This window comes from Stegodyphus dumicola, chromosome X1 (assembly GCF_044657685.1).
Source record: "Stegodyphus dumicola isolate Sdum_Otavi_A_Nest chromosome X1, ASM4465768v1".
NCBI lineage: Eukaryota > Metazoa > Arthropoda > Arachnida > Araneae > Eresidae > Stegodyphus > Stegodyphus dumicola.
This window is the reverse complement of record NC_140780.1, coordinates 37305060-37321306: the sequence shown is the minus strand read 5'-3', so window position 1 is coordinate 37321306 and position 16247 is coordinate 37305060. Positions and strand designations below refer to the sequence as shown.

Sequence of the window (16247 nt, the reverse complement as noted above, 5' to 3'; positions counted from 1 at the left end):
ACACACACACATATATATATATATGTATGTATGTATATATATATTATTGTCTTAATATTTCGAATAATCACTTATTTAGAAAATCGAGGTTGTGGTTTAATAAGACAAATCTATTTCTATTTTTGCTATTGAAATATAAACATCAGATTGCAATTTTGTATTTATTAATTCATTAATGCGATTAGAAGTATATATTTTTAATTATAAGATAAGTGCAATTTTTCTTACTTTGCATGCACAGTGGTCCCATTTTTCCTGCGTCACACAGACAAGTTCCCGTAATGGGATCACATTCCCGCATTCCGCACAGACATATTTTCAGGCAATTAGCTCCATAGAATCCTTCAGGGCATGCTAAATAAAGAAAAAGTACACATTATGCTAGTTCTCGATATGTGCATTAGAGGTACAATATGTTCACATTACTTGATTGTCTCCGAGGTCTTTTCATTTTAATGCCTGTTTCGGGGAAAATGAGTATTATGAGCTTATATTCTTATCAGTACTTAAATACAGTGCAAAGTCCAAAATCCGGACGTCCAATGTCCGGAATGATCTAAACTCTGGACCTCCGGATCACCAACAACGTTTTTCACCCTAGAAATCTTTTTTATTCTTTACGTTTGCCCATTTGATATTTTTTCATAATAAAACGCGTAAACAGCACTGGTACTTAACTTCACTTAGGCACTGATGCCCACCTGGTGAATCAATATTTACTTTTATCACCACATGACTATCAACACACTGAAGCTTTAAAAATGTCTCACGCAGCACTGCTTAAACAGTTTTTTTTCTACTTTTTAATACTAATAATTGAATACCAAAAAGCATGTCAACTTTTTATGTTGACATTTCGTTTAGCGATGATTACAGACTTCAGCTAACTCGGTACGAAGCGTTGAGGCGCTGACGAAGAGAAATTAACATTTTTTCTTTCTATATGCAGAAAAATATTTTGCAAATGATATTCATACACGGGAAAATTATAATTAGTGCTGTTTTAATAACTGATTTGCTATTCAGTTCAGCCCAGGACCAGTGTCAGAGATAGTGCGGCCGCACTGGGCAGCAGAATTTAGGGTAGGCAAAATTTTTAGAATTTAGATAAGCACCGAGCAACAAAATTAAGGGATTGCGAAATCTTCAGAATTTAGGGAAATCTCTGGAAAGCAAAATTTTGGGGCAGCAAAAATTTTAGAACGTAGGGAAGCGTTTCTAGCAGAATTCCGTCCCCATAGATACTGAACCGGGCCGCAAAATGTCTAGCTTCGGCCCTGGATAAACCTTAAATATATGTAGGAATTTATTTTTTGGGGGACTCAGATAATCGTTAAAACTTGTGTAGAAAATTTTCATATCTACACGGTATTTCATATTGAAATGGAAAAAAAAGAACAACAGAGTACAAATTCTGTAACTGATTTATTAAGCAGGAGCAAATTAATTCTTAAACTACAATTATACAAGTTTTATCTGGCAACGATGAAAGAGTCTCAGATAGAGGCACTGTTAATCAAAATGGCATCATTCATGCAGGAGAAAGCGCCCTGTGTTTTGGAGTGCGGCAAAAAGTAGGCAGTGATTAAAAAAAGTAGGCAGTCTAATTAGGCCTATAGGAGTACACAAGTAAAATTTTGTGAAGATAGCACTTATTGCCCCGAAGAGGGCACAGTGATTGAATACAGCTTCGAAAAGACTGCTGAAACGAGCATTGTTGTCAATGAACTGACCGATGAGATGCGGAGAAACAAAGAATACAGACTCTTAGTTGTCCTAGATTATCGGTGACCCCGGTTTGGGCACACCTAGGGTTCGCCGTTTGATTTTAGGCTAGATTTCAAGGTAAAATTTTAAAAACTAATACAGAATAATTAGATTAGCACACAGCCAAAAAATAACATAGAAATTTCTTTTCAAACAATTCCTTTTATACCCTAAAAAATCTGGAAGATTTCTTTGAAAAATGAGGGTCTTAAAAAACTAAACATGGCTAAAATATATGGATTGGTTTGTGTTGAGCTGCTATCTACTATAAATAAAGAAGGTTCAGAGTAACCTATAGTAACTTCTAAATCCTTTTTCATTCAATATTTTTTGTGCGTACGGAAGGAAATTTTTAGGTGTGTCCAGACCGGACACACTGTGCCGCAAAGGGTTAACTCAGCAAATAACAAAGATTATGTATGGTAATCCGAATATGCAAGGCTCTGTAATATTTACTACATATGTCGTGTAATGATGGTGGGCGGGATTTCTAAATGCCGCCCACCACCATTACACGACATAATGTAGCAAATTGTATACGGCATATGTAGTGTGCTTTTGAAGAAGAAACTTTAAGAAACTTTTTTCTTATTTACAGCCATCTGCTGAAGATGTGTGTAGTTTGTAGATCCCGACAAAGTATTTCATACTAAATTTCAGAGTGGATATCATTGATTATATTTAAATTATGAAACAAATTAAAAAATTTAATCGGGAAGGAAATGTTACTTACCGATAGATATATGAATCTAGAAAATGTGATTAATTATGCTCTGCTTACCTTGATCGCAATTGGTTCCATTCCATCCTCGAGGGCATTCCTTCATGCATTCCCCATTTGCAGGATTACAAACAGTTCCAGAAGGACAGTTGCAAGGATTTTGACAAGTTTCACCCCAACGATTAGGTGGGCAAGCAGTTTCACATTTAGGGCCTGTGAAACCCACTTTGCATTCACATTTTCCTGTCTAGAGAATAATGGAAGTTGCAGTGCCGGAGAAGGTTAATAGCAAAAACATAATTTTTAAAGAGAATTTTATTTTAACATAGTTTAATCAATTAAAATAAGAATTGAGTTATGGCTTAGATTAAAGCGAAATACTTCACCTTGTTGAGAGAATAACTTATTTTTGAAATTAAAATGTAGTGTACTTTTTGAATTAATCAATGCATGCACTGAACAGAATTTTCAGCACTTCCGCAAGGTAACTGCATATGCTACAGAGCTGATTATCGGAACAAAAAACTATAAAGTTATCATCGTATTTACATCTGGATGCAGTTGGTAGGTGTAGCTTGCGACAGCTCTGGTGTCTATATTGCTTCCACCTGTTTGTTGAGCCTTGTCTGAGAGCTACAGTACTATAGGAAATCAAAGCTTGAAGAGAAAAGAAATCTGGATGGAATCCATTATGGCTATATATTTTCCATAGCTTGATCATGTTTATTTTTGTACTGCAGCAGGAAAGGTGTATAATTTTGTTTATTTGATGGGAATAAGGGACCGATGTCTTTTACTACTGTTTTCAGGAATATAGAAATCCCTTGTGAAGTTCCTTGAGAAGAACCTGAATAACTCGAGCGTAATTGCTGTTAACTGCATCGTATGGTACACAGGAATTACGCAACGGCAGTTGCTAAAATCTAGAGTAACTTCTGTCAGTATTGGAAAATTGATTTTAGAGAATTGGAATAATGCTGTTAAAACACACTTTGAAAACAAGTTGCATGATGCGCCCATATTTAAGACACAATGATACTTATAATTTAATTAAGCAATTCTGCAATCGGCACAGATTTCATTTCTCAACAAGCTAACATTATCCAACGAATTTAGTTAACGCTTTATCTACTGAATTAAGCCTTCATTCGCCTGAGATTAACATAGCTGGAAAAATATGAAATTGTCTAAAAGCAACGCTGAGCAGTATACGACAATCAAAGATCACAACGGAGGTTTGGCAAGCTGCTGAATGAAACTAGATATTAATATATCGATTATTAAAAGGATTCGACAGAGAATCGTAGTGAGCAGGATCTTTTTAACACTACTTGTAAGAGTTTTAACTCCCGACTATTGACAATATCGTTGTTATTTTCTAAAAGCTCTGCTTTTCCACTGACATTCTGCTTTTCAGCATTTTCACGTATGCTAAATGTTTTCTATTTGTTGAGAGAAGCAGAAAACATTTAACGGAGACTTACTATAAAAATACTCAATAAAGTTTAACTAAATAATTGCTCTGGTCCTTTTACGAAACACATATTTACATTTAAAAATCCTTGCGAGATGAGCTAATGTGTAGGCTGACAGTGGGCATTTTAGCTTTAGCTTTGCATTTCCCACGAATGGACAGACTTGCGTTCAGAAAGATATGGGTAGTAGGTGCAAAACTCTTTCGAATTGAAGAAATTTCCCTAGATGAATAAATGAGGTTTTCTTCCATCTACTCGCTGCGAGTTTAATTATTAACATTTAATTAGATGTTTGTTGTTTAGTTATACTATCATGGAGTAAATCAGGAGTGAAGCCAAAAGAAAGAAGCTCATATATACACTTACCAGTCATATATAGGCCATTATTAATAGATTTTACTGAAAACTGCCCGACTTCTATACTGCATAAACTTACCTCGCAAAGAGGGACTAGAATAAATTTCAACCGAAGGTTCCATGTACATACGCATAAATATATCTATTTAAAATCAGTTTTTTTTAGCGTTGGGTTAAATTCTATGCATGATGTTATTTATCATTTGACTCTCACCATAAATATATAATGCATTGTATTTGTTATGCTACAGAAATAAATTTTAAATTCTCAATTATTTTAAGTATTGAAATGACACATAAGTGAAATGAATTACCTTAGAATTACACTTCTGAGTGTGTTCTTTGAAGCATTTGCACTGGCTTCGGCAGTTCGGTCCATAAGTATGATCAGGGCATGGTAAGTTGCATTTTGGTCCGAATAAGCCTGGTTCGCATTCGCAGTAGCCAAATATCTTGTTGCATTTACCACTCGGACAGCGCTGAGGACACCGCTTTTCACACTTGTCGCCGTAAGTACCTTTTATTTAAGAAAGGAGTTTGTTAGTTGTGTTGTTTATGAATAAAGAAAATACTGAGGTCTTAAAATGAACTGCACGGTACAAAGCTTAAATTTAGTTCTGCTTTTGAAATCTTTCATTTTCAAACTATGAAAAGAGTTAAAGAAAATTAATAAAATACAGTTGTGGAGTTTTACTTTATCTGGAACTGGCAATTAGTTTAATAACCAACCCGAAGGGTCGTAAAGTAAATTTTTGTTATGTCTGAAACACGTAAAAGTTGTCAGAAGGTTTCAAACAAGACTTTTATTTAATCAGAATTCAGAATATAAATGCACTGGCAAACCTATCAGCCATAGCTCGTGGTGATGCAAGTAAACAGAACAGCCAAATTTAGGTTAAACGTGGAACGGTAATCAAAGACTACACAATTTAATGTCACTCGAAGCTGACTCAATAATTCTATTGGAGCGTCAAAATCAAAGAGTCGGCAACAATATAATGAAAAGCCGAATAATTAAAATTATTAGAGCTTGCAGGAACTAAACTTAGAGTGCACCAGCTGCCAGAAACACGCTCTGTCTTAATACTCTGAAAAACCTCAGTTTAAATACTAGCTACCTCATTCGTATTCTGGGGAAGAAACGGAAAAGAGAAGTTACGGTTAAACGGACTAATGGTTGAAATTAAAAATAACTGGTTAATTTAAATAATAACCTTATATAGTTTTCATATATTTATTTTCATTTTGCAAAGTATTTATTATTACTCGATTGTATTACAGGGATATTCAGACCATTTCGATGATTTTAAAAGTCGGATGAGCTGATATCCTTAATTAGTGAACTTGGATCTTTATTCTGAGTACAAAAAAATCCTAAAATAATCTGCATCCATCAGAAGCTAGTGTATACAGAACAACAAAACCACCGATGTTTGCATTTCTTTTTTCAAAACTCTACCAGTCGTTTTTCTGGCTTTCTAAAACTAACATAGTATATTAAAAACAAATGAAGAATTCATGTTTATACACTTTTAAACGTCCCGGAACATAAAAAATGACAGACTTGTTACGGAATAGTTATGCAAATAAACATCGCCAATGTAAGACAGCGGAAGCATGCGTTGGGTGTATCTTAAAAATTTTAAATGATTCAAATTTTTGGATTTAATGTTACTTTTTGATTCTGTTTCGTAATGCGTTAGTTTGAGTGGCCAATGATACTGTATGAGATAGAAGTTATTTAACAGTGGAAATAGTGTCGTTTCTGCTGCCCAACCGCATAGTGATTAACGACGCTGATTGCCGGACCGAAGCGCCTGGGTTTGAATCACGGAGAAGACATGGATGTTTGTAAATGTTTAGTGTCTGGTATGGGGGCACTCTAAATATGCGGCAAGCCGAAAGACCTCTCGAGTGGTTGGTGGTAAAATTTGTGGTGGGAGACCCTCAGACCCATCCACTCCGAGGCGCTCTCCTTCAAAAATGGGGGCGCAGCAAAGCAAAGTCGTGCTATCACCTGTTATGGTTCTCAAGGCTCTTGCCAACGACAGATCCAATCTTGCACTCCCGGCCACGATGAATTTCGTGGATTTGCTCTGATGTTATCGTCAGACAAATGAGATGAGTCAAAACAATAACACAACAGGTGTTGTTTCTACGTGTCAGATATATGAATTATTCGTACAAGTACTCCCAGACACCAACAGCTTTAAGCCCTTTAACGAAATATACAGATGGTGCCATTAATCAAATCTTTTGGGTTTTATGCTTTCAATCCTACTAGAAGATGTCTTATGTGCACTGAGAAAATTAGCAGACGTGGGCATTTTTTTGTGCAGAGAAATGCAAATGAACGCAGTCGTTTCTCATAAATTAACTGTTTTATTGTATGAATTTAGACGTATGTATGAATACGTGGGCGAAAAGTCAGCTTAAAAGCTGCCTTAGCAGCACAGGCAAACACTTAATATACGGGGTCTGACAGAACACCGTATATTAATTAAAAGTTATAATCTAGCAATGCTTTTAGATTAGACCCCTAAACACCCATTGCGTGTCTCACAAGAAGTCATACTCAACCTAAACATTCGGTGTTACTGAGAACTTATTTGTTGCATTTATCATTAAAATAAGGCGTAATTTCTGGAGGGAAACCACACTTTAATCATATTTTTTTCATTAAAATTTTTTAATTTGAATTACTAAGGGGATAAAATTGTTCTAAAAATCAAAGAGGGAACCCTATGAAAAGATGGAATTTGCCAGAAATGTCAACTTGTTATTGGTCCAAATTAATTGCTTTCGTTAATTTTGTTTATTCTGTGGATAAACGTCAATAATAGATTAAGAAATGGTACAGTTTTATTGATATTAAATTTTAAAACCCTTTTATTGTTTCCAAATAAGCAAAGACATGGATTGACTGTTAGCTGTGTATGCATGTATTATGTATTAATATTTCTTGGAAATATATATATTAACCTGATAATTCTGCCATACCTCTTTGCATTGGAACATATACAGATAAAAATCTTTTTCAATAAGGCATGTGTATCAGAGTTTATACAGCCTGCTTAATAGCAGATATTTATTCATACTATTTTAAGTTACTCACCAGGAGGACAACTATCTTCACAAGGTTTCCCCAGAACTCCAGAGGGACAGATGCATTCTCCTGTAACCGGATCACATGTAGCTCCATTCTGGCATTTGCATTTTTTATTACATTTATCCCCATAAGTGCCCTGTTTGAAAGAAGACATATTTTATTAAAATAACACTTTTTGCCTTAAAACAATAAACTTTAATATATGTTACATAAGAAATTCTGACTCTGAAGTCTTTCATTTGTATTTCACTGATATTACGAAACTACCTCATGTGCAAGCAATCCACAATACACTGAAGTGACAAAAGTCATGGGATAGCAATATGTAAATATACAGGTGGCAGTAGTATCGCGTAGAAAATGTATAAATGCGAAGTGCTTTGGCAGAGCTTTCATTTGTGTTCAAGTTATTCATGTGAAGAGGCTTTGACGTGATTATGGCCGCCGCACGACGAGAATTAACAGACTTTGAACGCGGAATGGTAGTTGGAGCTAGACGCATGGGTCATTCCATTTCGGATATCGTTAGGGAATTCAACATTCCGAGATCCACAAGAGTGTCAAGAGTTGGCCGAGAGTATCTAATTTCAGGCATAACATCCCACCATGGACAGCACAGTGGCCGACCACCTGCACTTAACGACCGAGACCAGCGACGTCTGCGTAGAGTTGTCAATGTTCGCAGACAAGCAACACTGCGTCAAATAACCGCAGAAATCAATGTGGGACGTACGAGGGACATGTCCGACAGGACAGTGCGGCGAAATTTGTCTTCCTTGGGCTATGCCAGCAGAAGACCGACTCGAGTGCCTTTACTGACAGCACGACATCGCCTGCAGCGACTCTCGTGGGCTCGTGAGCATATCGGTTGGTCCCTAAACGAATGGAAAACCGTGGCTTGGTCAGATGAGTCACGATTTCAGTTGGTAAGAGCTGATGGTAGGGTTCGAGTGGGGCGCAGACCCCACGAAGCCATGGACCCAAGTTGTCAACAAGGCACTGTTCAAGCTGGTGGTGGTTCCATAATGGTCTGGGCTGTTTTTACATGGCATGGACTCGGTCCTCTGGTGCAACTGAACCGATCATTGACTGGAAATGGATACCTTCAGCTACTTGGAGATCACTTACAGCCATTCATGGACTTCACGTACTCAAACAACGATGGGATTTGTATGGATGACAATGCGCCATGTCATCGGGCCACAATTGTTCGCGATTGGTTAGAAGAACATTCTGGACAATTCCAGCGAATGATCTGGCCACCTAGATCGCCTGACATGAATCCCATCGAACATTTATGGGACATCATCGAGAGGTCAGTTCGTGCCCCAAACCCTGCACCGTCAACACTTTCACAATTATGGACGTCTATAGAGGCAGCATGGTTTGTCATTTCAGTGTAAACAAGTACTATGCTTAATTCCATCTTGTCATAACTATTAATGAAAAACAAATAAAGGGCTTTTAATAAAGAATCTCAAGGTTAGGATTGCTTTGACGTTAGTTTCAAACTAGTCCTCTTTTAATTAAGACACAAAAACACGCCGAACAAATACTAATTCAGAAGTCAAACAACAAAAATCAGCAAAAAACTGTGAAAATTTGAAAATATAAGGCTGATTTTTGTTGTTTGACTTCTGAATTAGTCCTCTGTTATTCGAAATAACATTCTCGGTTAATACCTTAAACTATTTATTGGCTTTTGGTATTCCTTTAATACATGGTATCCTAGAATAAAATCACTAAATGCCAGCAATGCGTTTTTTAGCCAAGGATATGCAAAATATTTCTCATAAATATATAGCCGGAAATAAATACTATTATCTATTATCTATTATAAATACTATTATCTATTATCTATGAAATGCTGATTATGAATGAGAACAGGATAGGAAGGCTAGCTCCCTGACCCACTCGAAAGAGATAGAAACACAAACTCAGAAAAGGAATAACTGGCCATTAGAATTCCAGGTTGCCAAGATTAAAAGAGGACATCTCGTGTTGCTCAGTTAAGTTTCGACGTTGGTAGTTTATCGAGGCCAACAGCTATGAAAATTCGGGTGGCATGTCTTCCAGAACAGATTACAAAGAGTAAAATATATTACAAATGTATGCAGATATTTTAATAAATTTTGGATATATGAACCATCATTAGTAACAGAAGAGGCGCAAAAGAGACTGCCAACGTGAATTTTGCATCAGCCCAGTTGCGGTTAATTACACTAAATAGATTATTGAGTGCAAAGTTTCGAACAGAAACGTGCCGTTAAAATTTGTTTGGAGAGTCATGCTTTTCTCAGAAAAGTTTGTTACTGCTTTTCACGTCCGTAGGTCCTGATAAAGCAATTATTTGCAAACTACGCATTTTCTGTTATATATGTATATACACACTTTCTGTATAAACACACGTTTTGCTTATCTTCACCTGGAGAATCCCCTGCTAGCATTTGGAGACATTTTATTATTATTATTCTCTCCTAGCATTTTATGCTGGGATAACCTGTGCAACAAGTCATCAGACCTTTCAGAATTTTTATACCGTAGAGATAATTAAATACAAACAGCCTGCCTTGATTCCCTAAATTTTTACTTCAACAAAACTGATTTAGTTGAATTTAAAAATAATATTATTTTTAATACCTTTTATTTTTAATAGCCGATTACACAATTTATATTTTGGAAGTTCTTTTTAGTCTTTCGCTTGATATGGCGTTACGGTAAAGATGCCTCATAAAAATGTCTTGTTTTTAGCAAACCACGCAATTTTTTTAAATATAAAGTTCCCCTATTTTTCTTGCAGTGCAGATTGGTTGAAATTTCCCATACTTTTAAGTTCATTTGTCTGATGTGTACTTAAGTTGCCTGCGTCAGCTTTTTCCATAATTTCAATAGTTCCGTGTTTTTGTTTTCTATTGCTTCAGACAATACCTTTTTTGATTCCGACAAAGCACTCGACGGCATAATATATCGGATATATATTTTGAGCCTAAGCGCCATGATTTAATTCCTTGCCTTTTCTCTAGATTTCCTTGGCGCATAGAATTTCTGCCTTGTTTGCTCTTAGCTTTCATTTCAGATTTTCTAATTAAGAATAAAACCCCTGGGTTTTACGTGAAATCCCTGCTAAACAGTCGAATTTGTACCCAAACTGAAATATTTTCTCTGATGTATGCCAAAATTTAAAAACTGTTTCTGATAACATATATATATATATATATATATATATATATATATATATATATATATATATATATATATGTAAAATATAAAATATGAAAGAAAATAACTAACAAAATTACTAACTTCATTCGCATATAGACCTTTAAATTCCTAATTTCAATCTAAATACAACCCACTTCAAGGCATCTGTACTGCCTTGAAGTACTGCGAATGCTCTTCCCCAGTTCGTTCATTCGTTCGCCGCCTACCAGGCTTCCGTCCTAAGGTGAAACCAATCGGAATTAATACCTGAACTCTTCCCCAGCCATTACTCAAAGCTTAACGAAGAGACATGATTTATCAGCAAGTGGCGAAAGAGGATGCGTATTTAGTTTGCAGTAATATTTATAAGCTTGGTTTCTTTGTTTTAGCTCTTCATCAGTCATTACTCAGGTTTAAAACAAAGAAGCCAAGCTTATATATATTACTGCAAACTCAATACGCATCCGCTTTTGCCGCTTGCATTTGCTGATAAATCATGTCTCTTCGTTAAGCTTTATTTTTCCTACTATTTAAAATGTAAGCTGCGTATATAGAAACTGTGGGGCGCCTTGCGCCTAGTCTTGCATCAATCAAGGATATATCCTAGGAAATTAATAAATTATGCATTGAACTCAGCTAGTTTGCAACTCCATCTTTCCATCTATGCAACGTCTTCAAGCTATCTTAAATGAGGCGTTATACTTGTGTGCGTGCTATATGGGGGAGGTACCCGGGAGCGCTAGGCATCTTCCCTGGCTATAAAATTTACCGATCTGCTTCCATTTTTGTTTTAACTTTTCTGAATATTTATGAAATAATCTTCCACATGAAAAAAATTATTTCTAAAAAGTTTAATTTTTTATTTTATTAGTTTTTTTTTTACAATACAGTAAGTTAGAAACACGAGTGAGAGTTTCTTATCATTGCTTCTCCAGAATAGCGAAGTGTTTATTCTTTCAAATATCGCAATGGTGAAAAAATAATTTACCAAATTAGCTGAAGTGATCACTTTATTGCAAGATCAATGCATATTTGTACTAAATAAATTTACCGAATTAGCTGAAGTGATCACTTTATTCCAAGATCAATGCATATTTGTACTAAATAAATTTACCGAATTAGCTGAAGTGATCACTTTATTGCAAGACCAATGCATATTTGTACCCAAACTGAAATATTTTCTCTGATGTATGCCAAAATTTAAATGATAAATTTACCGAATTAGCTGAAGTGATCACTTTATTGCAAGATCAATGCATATTTGTACCCAAACTGAAATATTTTTTCTGATGTATGCCAAAATTTAAATAATAAATTTACCGAATTAGCTGAAGTGATCACTTTATTGCAAGATCAATGCAATTCTCTGAAGAAGACAAAATTTTCAAAACTTTATTTTTTCCAAATAAAAGACAGTGGAAGTAAATTATTTCACGACTGTTTTATATTAATATCTCTTACATTACAATTCGTATTGAAATTTTCATTAAAAATAATTTTTAAAATAGAGTTCTCATTTAATAAGAATTTGACATAATTGATATCGCATATTTACCGTTATTAGCAACATTTTATTTATATCAACAATTAAAGCAATTTTAAGTAAATATAGCACTGAATTCAAACAATAACCAGAAACAATTTTGTATCTTTACATATCTTAAAGTCATAGGATCTAAATTAAATGATGGGGAAAAAGAAGTATTCTGAGGAAGGTATTTTCTAAATCGCCATTTTATAACTGCAGAGGGAAAGAATACCAAAACGTAGATTCAGTCAATAAACTTAGAAACTAGTGCTGCCATCTTTCAGCAGTAAGTGGAAACATTTCTGAAAGACATTAATTAAACGAAGGTGGGTAGAATATAATGCAGAGCTAAAGGTGTTGGTGTTGGTGTATTTAATTATGGCAAAGCACACGAGGGCTATCTGCCTAAAGGGAGGGATGCCTTTCGTGGAGGACTTTCTAAGGGAAACTGGCTCGTATACACGTTACACATGGGGAAAACCACGAAAACGCCCATGCAGCCAGCCCGTTCGCGGGATTCGTACCTCAGACCGAACTACCAGTGTTCAGCGCCTTTACCGCTCGGCCGCTGGTGGGCCGCAGCAGAGCTAAAGGAAAGTCGTTTATATGTTGCTGGATCATGGAGGTAAGAAAGGAGGTTACTTCTTACCTCCATGTTGCTGATGAAGGCGGGGGAGGGGGGGGCGGGGGAAGAAACTATTTTAACTGAACTAATGAAAATTTATATTAAACAATATTTCTGCATAAAGGTATAACAATAAATAGTAGAACTACTTAGCGCAAAAGAAGACTGCAAGTTTTTATTCATTTCTCTTAAAATTAAAAAACTTTCTAGAACACTAATTCCTGGACTTAGTGAAACAAATCTTGACTATTATCTTGACTAAAATATTCATAAAATATGCTTAAGAGATTCAAGTCTTCCAAATTTGAAAAATTCCAAATTTGAAAACTGCTTAATAGTCCTTAGTTTTAGGGGATTTTTCTCGATGTTAAAATTTCATTGTTCAATATTTTAAGTGCCATTACTTTGGCCTCGTTCAAATTACCTGTAATTAAATACGATTCTGCAGTGTTAAAAGCAGCAAGTGCATTTCTAACACTGGATTGCATCAGAGGTGAAATGTTATTTTCTTCCTCTTCACTACTGCTCTAATTCTTCTATCATTATATTTCGTCAGTTCTTAATAATGATGATGAACAAAAGCTGTGAGTCACATTCTAAGCATTCATCAATTATAAGCTCGCAAACTTATCTAGTATCAATGAGCAACAATGAGCATAAATAAAGGATATCGATATCCTAGGCCAGATATTAAATTCAGCCCCTCTGTCCCAAATATAGTACTGCAAGTGAGAAATTTAAGCCGATAATTTCAGAGAAAATTTTTTCCTAAAGAAATCCTAATTCTAATATCCGTAGCTTATAAGATGCCGATCTTCGTTATCTCCCTTTGCCCTTGATCCGATGCCTTAATCTAATGGCTGAAACTCGCTTATACTCTTACAAAGCAAAATGATTATTATTTGGGAGGATTTCAGTATCAGGACTGTGCGTTGCATACTTATTAACAAGTAGCATCATGTGCCATATTCATCATCCATTTTCCTTCTCTAATTGTTCTATCGAAACCGTGAAAGAAGGCATAATTGTCTTTGCATTTATGATTTATGTTTCTAGCGTATTTGGTGAGCAAAATAATGTTGACGTTTTTTGAAACAACTGGGCTATTGAGATTCACAAATAGCAAATAATGGTAATTTTTTTAACAACACCTATTGGCATATAATGGAACACTTTTTTTTTCATATCTTGGCAACATAATAACGCATTTTTATTTAATAATCTCTGCTAGTTTCCGCTTTAATGTTTCGTATGGGAGTAAATTATAAAATTATCCTTAATTCTATCAATCACATTTGCATTTTAAGCGTCTTTTGACTGGTATTCATTTGTTAAATGTGATAGATCATCAGTTTCCTATGACAGAATTGCTCTTAAGCACACATTTGTGGATTTTGTATTCACTATTTCTTCCATCACCGTCATTTTGTTTAGCCAAAAGTGAAGCAAAAATTCCCTTCTCCGTTTACAGGTAACGAATAATTCGACCTCTTCATGATTGTTCTTTCTCCCACTTTGATACGTTATTTATGTTTTTTAAATTACTTTTTATAAAAATTTGCAGGCTTTTGCAAAGCAACATTTTTGAAATATTACTGTTTTAAATTCAGACAGAGGAAAAGAAATTCTTATCATCTTAATTCATTATTAAGAATTTTAAACAAAAATCAAAGTATTCGTCTAGAAAAATAACTTTTTTTATGACCAATAAGTGACTCAGTTGCGATATTAAAAAAATTCATATTATACTACTCAAGTGGTCCATTTTTTAACAATAAATATCTAAAATACCCCATTCACGAAATGTTATTCCGCACTAATCACATACGACATTAAAAAGGGAAAAGACTTTTTATTACTGCATATAGATGTTTTATTATAAGCATTATAAATAAGCATTAATTTTAATGCCTGTGGAAGTTTAATTTATAAAAATAATGTTATGACACGTATTTAAACATGATAAGGAGCAGATGCTTTTTAAGTAATGCTTATAAATAAAATTGTACATAAAAAGTAAATAAATGTAAAATTAAGATTAAAATTGACACGTTAAATGTGTTAAAATATTTATCCTGGGGTTATTTTTCAGTTATAATACATTACAAAAATCAAGTAAAATAAAAAATGTTATATTCAAAGACATGAAATGAAACTAAAAAATATACAATGGACTTTATTTATATGTACTGACATAAACTTTGTTGCATTTCAATAATAATGCTTCTAAATTAATGTAGTAATTTACAACATCGATGTAATCCGCTAACGAAATTTCATTAATTAATAATTTATTTTAAGAATTTTAATCTTTCTTTTAAAATTCCGTATTTTAAATTTGATTTCTTCGGTGCCCTAACAGTAATGAACTGAAATCCGTTTTAACAGTCATGAATCAAAAATCAGTTAAAATAATTTATTAATAATTATAGATATCAAGATAAACTAGTTCTAAAGGTATACATAAGAATTAGAGATTAATGAGATAAGGAATGAAAATATAGACATAGATGAAAGGGTAGATATCATATGGTACGTGGAGCCGAGATTAGGAGCACAAGGGCGGCACAACTGGAAGAAATGACACTCCTTCGCGAGTGACAAGGGGTAGGAGAATTGAACGAAACGTCTCGTTGGCTGTGTCAACTACTTAACCCTTTCCTTAAGTCACGCTTCTCCTTAAATTTATGGGACCGTCACATCAAACATGATGTATTATCTGTTCCATTTAGCTTACCTGCAGTTTCTTTTTCTGCTGTATGAGCTAATGAGCTACACCCTTAGTTTGAATAACCAATTATTCTAATTTTTTGTTGTCTTTCATGAACTCCTCAATTTCGCTTCGCATTTCCTCGCCAAGATGCAAATTAAGTTAAAGTGAAGGAGAGTATTTAAACGGGGGGAAAAGAGAAAGTTAGAGCGTGATTTCGTTATCATAGCACACGTTGCTATTTTGTTCTTCTTTCTGTTACTCTGAGTTGCTGATACGCCTTCTGGCCGCTTATGTAAAAGTCTATCGCCGATGTATGTTGCTGATTTAGCCTGTTAGTCTTAGGTAGTCCAGCACAACTCTTTGCCATTAAGTTATTGTTAATTTATTATCAAGTTTCTACCGCGAGTAGTCGGTGTTATTGTGAGCACTAGGTACGCACATTTTTGGTAAAGAGTTAATCAAATAAAAGGGCATCTGTGAGCGTGTGAGCTATTTCTTCACGCCTCGCCTGGCTTAGTAAGATTGTTTCCTTGCATGATAGCTAAAAGATCTTACAATTTTTCCATTTACGAAACGATTCAGTGGATTGAGAATCTTTTTCAGTACTCTTGTGTCTGTAAATAAGCGTCGGGAATGTGGAAAGCGGCATCTCCAGTTCTCCACCCTTTGCGATGTTTGATGTTGTTATCCACTTGCCTTAAAATCTCCATTTTATCTTTTAGGATAAAGCCTGCCTTTGCCTGGTATATTT

The 16247-nt window shown here is 34.8% G+C and overlaps 1 protein-coding gene across 4 annotated transcripts in view; it reads right to left on the bottom strand.

The window, feature by feature from the left end:
• The window catches only part of LOC118182303 (uncharacterized), a 495450-nt gene that overhangs the window by 37793 nt on the left and 441410 nt on the right, over nt 1-16247 (bottom strand). For all 4 annotated transcript variants that reach the window (XM_085807736.1, XM_085807739.1, XM_085807738.1 and 1 more), the window contains 4 exons: nt 7436-7565; nt 4635-4837; nt 2549-2735; nt 229-354 (listed from right to left, as the gene is read on the bottom strand). In XM_085807736.1, the coding sequence (XP_085663862.1) occupies nt 229-354; nt 2549-2735; nt 4635-4837; nt 7436-7565 (646 nt within the window). The remainder of the gene's footprint in view (nt 1-228; nt 355-2548; nt 2736-4634; nt 4838-7435; nt 7566-16247) is intronic.